At 49.3% G+C, this 11,477-nt stretch overlaps 1 protein-coding gene across 3 annotated transcripts; it reads left to right on the forward strand.

Annotated features, from left to right (window-relative positions):
• Positions 1-5,149: 5,149 nt before the first annotated feature.
• Positions 5,150-9,633, forward strand: FTSJ1 (FtsJ RNA 2'-O-methyltransferase 1). 3 transcript variants are annotated; one of them, XM_007450863.1, is made up of 11 exons: positions 5,150-5,351; positions 5,627-5,696; positions 5,795-5,885; positions 6,234-6,312; positions 7,729-7,781; positions 7,867-7,920; positions 8,007-8,109; positions 8,212-8,295; positions 9,003-9,100; positions 9,190-9,387; positions 9,601-9,633. In XM_007450863.1, the coding sequence occupies exons 1-11, from the start codon at positions 5,231-5,233 to the stop codon at positions 9,631-9,633; spliced, it is 984 nt and encodes a 327-aa protein (XP_007450925.1). In that variant the 5' UTR covers positions 5,150-5,230. The 3 variants fall into 3 exon arrangements, with proteins under 3 accessions (XP_007450925.1, XP_007450924.1, XP_007450926.1); XM_007450862.1 differs by having other exon boundaries at positions 5,152-5,351; positions 8,997-9,100; XM_007450864.1 differs by lacking the exons at positions 5,150-5,351; positions 5,627-5,696; positions 5,795-5,885; positions 7,729-7,781 and having other exon boundaries at positions 8,997-9,100.
• The last annotated feature ends 1,844 nt before the right edge of the window (positions 9,634-11,477 follow it).

Consider the following 11,477-nt stretch of genomic DNA (forward strand, 5'->3'; position numbering starts at 1 on the left):
GAAAGAGACACCTGTCAGCAGAGGCCTTGGCCCAAATGACTAAGGGGCGGGGGGACGGGGACTGGCTAGGCAGGTGTCTAGATTCCAAGAAAAGTTTGAAGTGTCCCATCCAAAGAACTAGTGAAACTTCAACAAAAAACAGATGCCCTCACCCACCACCTCCCAGCAGCAGCTTCCTTCTCTGATCATTGTCCTCCCCTCCAAGGGCCAGCCCTGCCCTCCAACATTGCCCAGCACAAGGCCACCTGGGCACACAGCTGGAGGTCAATGAATGCTACTTATCAGGTGTCATATTATCATCATTATTTTTATTTCTGCCGAGTGAACTCTTCTAGGGGTGGGGCAAACCTTCATCCAGATCTGCACCCCATAGCTCAGCTAAGTTTCAGGGCATTGCAAACAGCAGGTGTTCCACATATGCTGGTAGGAGGAAAAACAAAGGGAAAGTGAAATCTGGCTGCAGAGGCAGCCTGCTTTAGAAGGAACAGATGTCTTTAAGCTTGACCGAGGCCTTGAGGCCGTGCCAGGGATAAGAACGCTTTGTTCGTTCATCAAAGTAGGGCCCTTTCTCAGGGTCATTTAAGGCTTTTGTTGGTTCATTAAAGCAGACCCTCGTGGGACACTTGGGATTCCTATCGAATCTATTAAAAGTCAGTTTAGGATCTTGTCAGTTCTTCTAAGCAGACCCCTGCTTTTCATTAAAACACTACTCAGCAGTCTTCAGGGGAGGGAGCCACGGAGCAAAGCAGTTAACAACGCAAGCTTTCCCAGCTCTGCCACTTAGGAGCTGTGCAGCCAGGAGCAAGTTTCAAAACCTCACTGTTTCAGCTTCCCGCAGGGCTTACTACTGCCTAACTCAGGGCCATGGGGAAGATTGAATGAATTAATACAGGTGAAGCACTAAGAACAATGCTTGACATACAGTAATCGCTCAATAACATCTTTGTGAAAGGAATTAATGAACTCTTCTCTGCCAGTGAAGGCATCCTCCCACTGAGCTGGGTTTGGATTCTAACCTCTCCTTTCATGCAGGCTCCCCACGGATAACTCTTCCGTCCCTCAAAGCAGCCCCTGGACGGCAAGGCTTTCTGAGTCAGTGTCTGGTCCCCTGCACCGGGACCACCCCCGTCTTTCCCTCACGTGGTAAGATGCCCTCCAGCACAGGGCCGGCCTGGCAGCTCCCCTCTCCTTGACCTTTTCAGGAGGCTGAGGGGAGGACACCTTTACACTCAGTGGGGTGCTGGGTGGGAGCTGCAGGCAGACACCCCACTTCGGGAAGAGCCTGGGGAGTTCAGAGCCTGGCTCCTGTCCCCCAATCCCCACAGCCCTGCTGGAGGAAGCAAGTTTCTTTGCAAAAAATTAAACATCCTCTTTGTGAGAGGCAAGAAAACAGGAAGCATCCCACAGGGTGAACATGGGCCCCCAATGCCTGGCACCCCCTCCTCTCTGTGGAGCAGCGCCTGGTGGCTTGAACCCTTGCTTTCTCACACTTGCTCACCTCTGCAGGGGAGCCATGTTCCCACCGCCCCCCACAATGCCCTTGAACTCCGCTGACAAGCTCTGGCTTCCTCCCTGGCTCTCCAGGGTCTCTGCGCGGCTGTCTACACCTCCTCCCAGGGCCCCACATAAATGCAGAGCACTCCACTACGGAAAGAGTTAAGGAACAAAGCAACAAAAGGGTGAATTCAGCAAACATCTATTGAACACCACCTGTGTGCCGGGCCCTATTCTAGGCGCCAGGGAGGCAGCAGTGAACAAAAAACAGAAACCCCTGCCTAGCGAAGCTCACATTTCTAAGGAATGATGAATGTATTGTTCAGTTGTTTGAATACTCGCCAAGCTCATTCCCACTTCAGGGTCTTTGCACTTGGTGTCCCCTCTGCCTGGAATGCTCTTCCTCCAAATATTCCTAGGGTGTGCTCCCCTTCAGGTCTCAGCTCAAATGTCACCTCGTCAGAAAGCCTTCCCTGACCACACTGTCTAAAATAGCAATTCAACCCCTGTTACTCTCCAATCCTTTCACCCTCCTTTATTATCCTTCATAGCTTTTATCACCACCTGACATAACATATTTATATACTTAATGGTATATTTACATTTAGTAGTTACTTTAGTAAGTAGATATGTATAGATACTAGCAGATTTATATATATATATATCAGCATATACATTTATATAAGATATGTATATTTTATACATAAACTATACAAAAAAGCATAAATATATATTTCCACATGACATATTTATATTTATTTGCTAATATATAATTTATATACTAGTAAATATTAGACATCACTATATTTCTATATCATCACATATGCAGTAAATGGCATATGTTTACACATAGAATATATATATATATATATATTCTCCTTTGTCTCCTTTTCCTCATCTGTAAACTGGGGAAAACACAGCTATTATTAAAAATGAAATTATGTAAACTTATAATTAAATAAATTAGATTTTAAAAGGTGATAAATACTCAAAACTCATCACTTCTTAATTATTATTTTACTACATTTCATTATTTCTATGCTCCTGAGATCATTTATCCCTATTTTAATTGTACTGTAGAAATAATACACAATGGTGCACTAGTGCATCTCTTCCAAGACTCTGTGTTCCGTGACTACACCTTGGTAAGTTGAAATTTGACAAGATGATAGTATGGAAACCATGGAAACTGGCAAATGTTAGAAATCAGGTCTTCCTCTCCCTCTCCACCTAAAGAGCTGATTGTTAACCATTTACCAGCACACCACTGAGAGCACTCAGAAGAGTGCCTGGCACATGGTAAACGCTGTAACAAATGTTTCCATTACTATATTTGCTTGTGCACTGGGTCGAGATGCAGTCTTTTTTTCTAGGTCCGAGTTAAAAGTGTTTGAAGAACACAGAATTACAGTGTGCGGAACTACACCTATTTAATCCTGCCAATGACTCTCTGTGGAGTCTGAACTACTTGTTATCCCCACTTTACAGAAGAAGAAACCGCAGTTCTGAGACGGTAACAGTCAGAAGGCGCTATCAGTTAGCGGAAGTGGGATTTGAAATTGCAGCCGCGCAGCTTCTGCGCGCTCGCGCACTTAATTAACGCACTCTCCTTCCTCTCAAATTCGCTACCCCAGAGGTGATTGCACTTCGCGGCGTGCAAAAAAATAAATAGGTGCCTCCGTGCGCGTTGTATCTTGGGAAATGTAGTCCACAGGTTCAAGGAATACTATTGTACAAGAAGGGAGGGGCGGAGAGTACGTCGATTTTCGCCTTGTAACAAAAGAACAAAGTCAGTTCTCGTGCCTCGCGACGTTTCAGCCATGCTGTGCGCGACTTCGGCGTTTTACTCGCGCCCGTTGCATGCTGGGAACGGCAGTTCGCTCGGCCGGCTACGTCGGCGCGAGATGGCGGAACTCACGTGGTACGTTCAGGTCGGGTGCCCGCTTGGCGCGAGCTACCGCGTTCCACGACGACAGGCTTTCCACGCTCCGGTTGCCCTTAGGCATGCGCGACAGACATTCGGATCAACTAAAATACAAACTGAAGCCCTACGACTTCTCACCGGTTTGCGCTGTCGCCGAGGCTCCGGCTGCTTGCGGACCGGCCTCCTTCGTTCCGCTTCTCCCCACTCCGAAAGTTTAAGGTAGGCCCTGGGGCGCGGAGGACTTGGGTCCCGGCCAAGACGGTTGAGGCATGCCTGCGCTGTCCCGCCGGTGAGGGAAGGAGGCAAGTTCGCCCTCGGCGCTGCAGCTGCCTAGTCCGGGCAGCTGGCACCAGGTGGGCTCCAGACCCAAGGTTTGTCTGGAGAAGGGGACCACTCATGCGGGATGGTCTGGGAGTGGGCGGGGGGCGCAGAGGTCCAGATACCGGCGGAGCCGGTCTTGTGGTCCCAGTGGGGACTTGGGCTTTCAGGTAATGATGAGGAGGGACCGGCGGTGTAGCCAGAGGGCTGTTAATGGGTGGGTGTGGAGGTTTGGTGGGCTGCGTGGGTGTAATAAAGGTCTGGTTGGAGTGTTATTGGGGAATCGGTGAGGGCTAAAAGGTGTGTTTTAGTCGATGTGTTCAAGGGGGCCAATGGGATGTGTTCGTTAATTAATGAGGGGATGGTAGAGTGGGCAACTAGAAGACAATGGGAGGCAGGTAGGAGTGTGATCCTTGAGGGACTGATGGAGGTATAATATTCAACGGGTTAAAGAGTGGTGGGGCATAGTGATTGAAAGGATAATGGTGCGGCTGTTGAGGGAATAATAGAGGCCGGTAAAAGTCATGATCAAGGAACTAATGGGAGTAGTGATCAAAGAAGAGAGAATGAGAGGCTGAAGGGGTGTTGTAATCAAAAGATTTTAGTGGGTGATGATGGTATGATCTTTGAAGAATTAATAGGAGCAGAGTGAGCAAAGAGGGGGTAATAGTAAGCTGTTGGGTGTGATCATCAAGTGATTGTTGGGTGGGGATAAAGGTGGGCAGTGAGGGGAGAATGTGGAACTGATGTATGATTATCAGGGATTAACGTGAATGTGTGGTAGTGAAGGGTTACAAGGGGCTAGTGGTGTGATCTATGAAGGATCAGTTGGAGGGCCAGGTTAATGGGGACTGATAAATCATAGTAATTGAGAGCTCGATGGGGGACTAATAGGCCATGATTCTCCAGGCATTAATGGGGGGGCGGTGATAAAGATGTAGTAATGGAATTATTGGGGGCCTGATCACTTCAGGGGAGAGAGATTAAGGAGGTGGGGAGTGCAGTGAGGTAGTATGAGGATAATGGGGTGAAAGCAAGGGATTAATGGGGGGCTAGTAGGGCTATATGACTCTAGGGGCAATGAGAAGAGCTGGGAAGACAGTGAGATGTTATTGGGGGTAAGGTGGGCAGAGAAGGGTTGATAGTGGGGTTTAATATGTGGTGTGAGTGACAGCAGTGGGAGGTGGACAGGGTCAGTAATGGGTCATCTATGAGATAAGGGTTGGGTTTGTGGGATCTTTGCAGGGGATCTGTGGGGTTAGTGATGGAGCCTGAGAGCTCAGTGGTGGTGTCCTTTAGGCTCAGTGAGGTCATTGGGGTTAGTGACTGGGCTCCAGCCTTCCCACCTGTTGAGTGAGCTGTCACATGGGTCAGATGAGCCCGGTTTAGTTTTTGTGGTTCTCGCTGCCCTGCAGAGGTAGGTGATGGCCCACTTACTAATATAGGGCGGCGTCAGCTTACTGTTGGCAGGTCCCTGGGCAAACAGTGTGTGAGATGGGACGGACGTCAAAGGATAAGCGCGATGTCTACTACCGCCTAGCCAAGGAGAATGGCTGGCGTGCCCGCAGTGCCTTCAAGCTGCTACAACTTGACGAGGAATTCCAACTCTTCCAAGGTCCCCACTTGGCTGGCGAGTCACTGGGGGATGGGGCGGGTGAAGGGAATAGACAAGTGGGCTAGGTCTACAGAGCTCCCTGTGGTAGGTGGGCTGACTTGGAGGGTCTATGGGGCAGGGGCCAGGCAGGAAGATGGGCAGGTATGTGAAAGGAGCTGGGCATCTAGGCAGCAGATAGATATGGGTGCTCCCCAGGGGAAAGGGGTGAACTTTGTAGGGTCCCAGGTTGGAGAGGTGGGTGCAGCTGACCACTACACCTTCCTGTGTGTGCTCAGGTGTGACGCGGGCAGTTGACCTGTGCGCGGCCCCGGGCAGCTGGAGCCAGGTGCTGAGCCAGAAGATTGGGTGAGTGTGGAGTCCCAGATGGGAGAGTGGGAGGGCAGGTTAGATGGAGGGTGGACCAGGAGTGCTAACTGGGCTGACATGGACCGTGTTGTCCACAGGGGCCAGGGGTCCGGCCACGTGGTGGCCGTGGACCTTCAGGCTATGGCTCCACTACCAGGTGTGTTACAGATCCAGGGGGATATCACCCAGGTGAGAGCATGGCTTGGGGTTTTGGGGTGTATCCTGGGCAAAGGCCCCCCAACCTGGGGACTACGGCAAGTGGAAGAGAGAAAGAGAAGGACAAGCAGACTGAGAAAGACAGACAGAGATGGAGTAACTTTGAGAGAACCCAAGAGAGTGTAACAGCAGAGAAACAGAGCCAGCCTGTCATCATCACAGAGAGACAGCAAAAAATGATCCCAGAGATGGAGCCCGGTCTTAGGCAAAGCCTGAGAATTTGGCTGACCCAGGGGCTGTGGGCCAGGGCCAAGGGCAGGTGGGGTTAGAGGGCTGTGGAGGGGGTGCTTTGGGGCCACTCATCCTCCCTCTTTTCCATAGCTTTCCACTGCCAAGGAGATCATCCAGCACTTTGAGGGCTGCCCCGCGGACCTAGTGGTGTGCGACGGGGCTCCTGATGGTAAACAGCAGGGATTGGGAGGCCAGGCGGGGGCCCTATGTGTGTCCTTCTCTGTATGTCCCACCTCTGTTGGCTTCTTTTACTGCCTCTTCTCTCCACTGTCAGCTGTTCCTATATCTAGCAACTTCTTCCTACCTCTGTTTCCTATTCTCTGCCTCTGTCTTCTCCCTCCCCGTACTCTACCATTTGGGTTTTGTCCACCCTTTCATCTTCTTATTGCTCATCTCTCTGCAACTGTCCAATTCCATCTTAGTGTTCACTCTTTCTTTTTTTATTTTCAGTTAGTTAGCCATCCATCCATTCAGCACATTTACTGAGCACCTGTTGTGTCAGGCACTGTTGTACATGTTGGGAAAATATTTGTGAATAAAATTCTACTAATCTCTGACCTTATAGAGCTGGTGTTCTAGTGGGAGCAGACAGAAGAGAAACAAGTGATTGAGCTATGTAGCCTGTCAAAAGGTGATAGGTACCATGGGGATGTCAATGAAAAGGAGAGGGAAGAGGGGAGTACCTGTAGGAATTTTAAATAAAGTTGGGAAGGCCTCATTGGCTTTAGCACAAAACCCTAAAGGAGTCAAGGGAATGGGCCAGGGGCACGTCTGGAGGAAGAACAATCCAGGTAAAGGAATTGGCCTATGCAAAGGCCCTGAGGTAGGAGGGTGCTTGGCATGTGTGAGGTATAGCGAGATCAGCGTGGCTGGATCGGAGTGAGTGAGCAGGAGAGTTGTAAGAGATGAGAACAGATCCTTGTGTGGATCTTTCTGGGCCACAGTGGTGACTTTGGCTTCTTCACTGAGATGAGAGCATGGGGAAAACCATGAGAGGGTTGTGAGCAGAGGAGGGCCGTGCCTGACTTGGGTTGTGACAGGATCCCTCTGGCTGCTGTGAGCAGTGTGAGGGGTGAGACCTGGGGAAGGGAGGCCTCTGCAGTCGTCCAGGTGGAGTTGAGAAGATTTGCTAATGGCTTAAATGTGGGTGTGAGGAGAGAGTGGTGGGTGGGTGTGTGTCAAAGGTAACTCGAAGATTTTTGGCTTGAACAACTGGAAGGATCAGATGAGATGGGAAAAATGATGGGAGGAGCAGGTTTGGGCAGGAAGATCGGGAGTTTGTTTTTGGATGTATTGAGTCTGAGATGTTCGTTCTGATCTGAGTCTGGAGTCAAGAGGAACAGTCTGGACTGGAGGTAGAAATGATGATAACAATATTCGCGCCTGAGGTGGTTTTGAGAATAAAAATGAGTGCCTAAGGGTTAGGAGCTCAGAGTACGCATCTAGTTGGCAGATAGTATTTGCATGCAGAACCTTAGCAGTAAGAGAGCCTAGGAAATGTTTTTAGCTCTCTAACCTCTCTGGGAGGTTAGAACAGGAGCATAGCTAGACTGGATGGCCCCCTAATGCTGTTCTCTTGATGCAGTAACCGGCCTCCATGATGTTGATGAGTATATGCAGGCCCAGCTCCTCCTAGCCGTGAGTAACCCTGGCTGCCCCTGCCTCAGTTTGGCCCCCTCCTGGCTGTCTCCACCTCAGCCTTAGCCATCTGTCCTGCCCACAGGCTCTGAATATTGCTACACATGTCTTGAAGCCAGGGGGCTGCTTTGTGGCCAAGGTAAGGCTCAGGGAACCTGGTCAGAGGTAGAGAGGGGTCTCCAAAGGTCATCCTCATGCCTCCATCTCTGCCTCCCCACCCTGCAGATCTTCCGAGGCCGGGATGTGACACTGATCTACAGTCAGCTGCGTGTCTTCTTCTCCACCGTGCTCTGTGCCAAGCCCAAGAGCAGCCGGAACTCCAGCATTGGTCAGTGGGGTGGAGGGGCCAGGCTGGGGGGTGCACATCTCAGGGACCCATCCACACGGGGTGGTGGTGGCAGTCGCCCCTCACTCCACCTTATCCCCACAGAGGCCTTTGCTGTCTGTAAGGGTTATGACCCCCCTGAGGGCTTCCTGCCGGACCTGACCAAACCCCTGCTGGACCACTCTTACGGTGAGAGCCAGAGCCCTGGGCCCCATCCCTGGGGAGAGTATGTCCACCAATGGAATTTATGTCCCAGGAGGACCCTCAGCCCCACCCCCTGGTGGAAACTCTGCACCTTAGGGGAATTCTGTCCCAAAAGGATCCTCATCCCCATCCTCTGGAAATTCCACCCCCGTATGGATATTTAGTCCCAGGAGGATCTTTAGCCCAGTGGCCTAGTGGTAACTCTTGGACCTGGTGAAAAGTCTGTCACGGGAGGATCCTGAGTCCTACCCCAAGGGAGACTCCACTTGTCTGCGGAGATTCTAGACTAAGAAGATTCAGTCACGCCCCAGGTGGAAACCCCACCCCTGTTTGGGAATGTCATCCTGTGAGGGCCTTCAGACTGGCCCCTAGAGGGAAAAAGCACAGAGTGGCTCTTGTGGCAGGCACACTTGAGTGAGACAAAGTCCAGACAGTATATGGCAGGTGGACATAAGTGCAGTCGGAGAAAAGTGGGTTGGGGGGGTGGTGTGTTTTAGAACAGGTGATCATGGAGGGCTTCCCTGAGGAAGTGATCTGAACCAAATGAAGGATTTCTGGTAAAGGAGGGTAAGAGTAGCTGGTGGATACATTGGGAAGGCCTTGGTACCCATCCTGGGTGCAACCTGAGTCACGACTGTTCCCAGACACCCCGGCCCTGTCCTGCCTCATCTCTCCCTGCTTGTCAGATCCAGATTTCAACCAATTAGATGGTCCCACCCGCATCATTGTACCATTTGTGACCTGTGGGGACCTGAGCGCCTATGATTCGGACCGCAGTTACCCACTGGATGTAAGCGCCCAGCCAACAGTGGGTGGATGGGGGGTGCTGTCCTAGGTTCCCAGGTCCTCACCACCCCCTGCCAACATGTGTCCCTGCAGCTAGAGGATGGCTCAGAATACAAGTATACTCCGCCCACGCAGCCCCCCATCTCACCACCATACCAGGAGGCCTGCACCTTGAAGAAGAAGGGGCGGCTGGCCAAGGAGATGCGCCCCCAGGACTGCCCCATCAGCACAGTGGACACGTTGCCCCAGTCCCTGGCCGCCCCACAGCGCCACACCCTGCTGGCCTCTGAGGTCTGGAAACATGGGCCCAGAGCCCTTAATGCCCTTTCTCTGTGCCCACAGTGACCCCCTCGTGTGCCTCCTTCTGCCCCAAACCACATGGTTTCTGGGACAAACTTCTCTTCCCTGCCTCCCAATAGCTATAAAAATCAATGGGTAAAACCAAGTACAGTGAACGGAAAAGCTTAGCCAAGTATCTGAGCCCCTTCTTTTTTTCTTGAGTAGGTGGAAGACAGTGAAATGAACTGTTCGCCTTAAGATGTTAAGGTAAATTTGCCTTTTTGTCTAAGAATTTGAGTAAATGGCACCTTTAAGAAAAAACTGAGTAAAATTTCACCTTTGAAATTTTTACATCAACTGGTAAGATTTCAGTCAGCAAACCTTCACTAAAACACCTGATCTTATGTGCCAGGAACTGCTTTAAGGATTTTACATATTGAGGTACTCGGTAAACATTTATTGAGCACATGCTGTGTGCTGGGCATTGTTCTAGGTTTGAAGATAGAGCAGGGAATAACACAGACAAATATCCTGGCCCTCAGAGCTTCTAGTTTGGGAAAGGTGATAAGCAGTAACACAGTCTAAATGCAGGAGTTTCCACCCACACATACACAAACTATTTATCTTGACCTCTCTATATATGTACACACACACACACACACACACACACACACATAAAACGTAAAAGTAATATAGGATATGAAATTTTTAAAGCAGGGTAAAGAGGTCAAGAATTCTAGGGGGTGGCAGTTTGCAGTTTTTAAAATGTTATCATGGAAGGTCTCACTGAGGTAATGTTTGAGCAGAGACCTGAAGAAGATGAAGGAGGGAATCGTGTGTTTATCTAGGGGAAGAGCATTCCAGGGAGAGGAAATAGCAAATACAAAGGCCCTGAGGTGGAACCCTGCCTGGTATGTGAGGGAGCAGTGAGGAGCCAGTTTGCCTGGAACAGTCTGGGCTAAACCTATCAGTGCTGGAGGGCTTCGCACACTCAGGATACCACATTAGAGGACATCCATGTCTGGCAATGGCTTTGCAGGTTATTCAGACCAAGTCTTCCATTAAAATAAGAAGTAAAAAAGACATCTTTAAAAAAATGAAATGGCAAATCACAATGGGAAGAGATATTTATAATCCCTATATATAGTATCCTTGATATTTAAAAAACTGCTACAAATCAGTAAGGAAAAGAAAATATGAGAATGGCCAGTAAGCACATGAAAAGCTGCTCATCAGGGAAATGCAGGCTAGAACTAAAAAGATTGACAATACTAAGCGTCTGGAAGGATGTGTAGCAATTGGAACTCTTGAATACGCCCATGGCAGCATATAATGGTGTAGCCACTGGAAAATTGTTAGGCATTATCTGCTAAAGCTGCGTGTGTGCCAGTTCCACTCCTAAGAAATGAGTACTAGAATGTTCCTAGCCAGCACTATTTGTAGTACCCCCAGACTAGATACAGCCCAAATATCCATCAGCTGTAGTATGGATCATTAAATCCTGGTTTATTCACAGTGGAGAACTACACATCAAAGAATGAACATTATATGTTTTATGCATTTTTCTGTGTGTTATGGTTCACAATGAAAGTAAAGGAAAAAACTTCAAAAAATGTTAGTAGCTGAGCAAACTATGATTATAGTAGAAGACAGTGGGGAAACATATTTTGGTTTAAAACTTCCTTTTACTTTGACCTTTAGTTAGCTGGCAATCTGATAAGGACTCGGAAGCTGTTTGCTGTCAGGAAAGCCAGAAATTGAGTTGATGAACTTGTTTTCAAATATCTCATCAACTGGTCCTGAACATACAAGCTCCGAGTGGGAACCTGCAGCAACCACCAGGAACACAGCGAGGAAAGAAACATCACGGAATGTCCATCTGCACTGCAGAGGGGATTCTTGAGTGGGGTCTTGCCTCTTCTCTAAATCTTTCCAGCCGTGTCCTGATTATGTCCAGAATTTACCCTGAGAGCGGGGGTTCTTAACCTGGGTAGAAGTCAGGGTTATGTGTGGATTTGATGGAGGGAAATATTACATCTTTATTTTCACTAATATAACTGAAATTTTAGGTACATTCCCAGATCTGAATGCTGGCGTCAAAT

Source organism: Lipotes vexillifer, unplaced genomic scaffold (genome assembly GCF_000442215.2).
Source record: "Lipotes vexillifer unplaced genomic scaffold, Lipotes_vexillifer_v1.1 scaffold129, whole genome shotgun sequence".
Classification (NCBI taxonomy): Eukaryota; Metazoa; Chordata; class Mammalia; order Artiodactyla; family Lipotidae; genus Lipotes; species Lipotes vexillifer.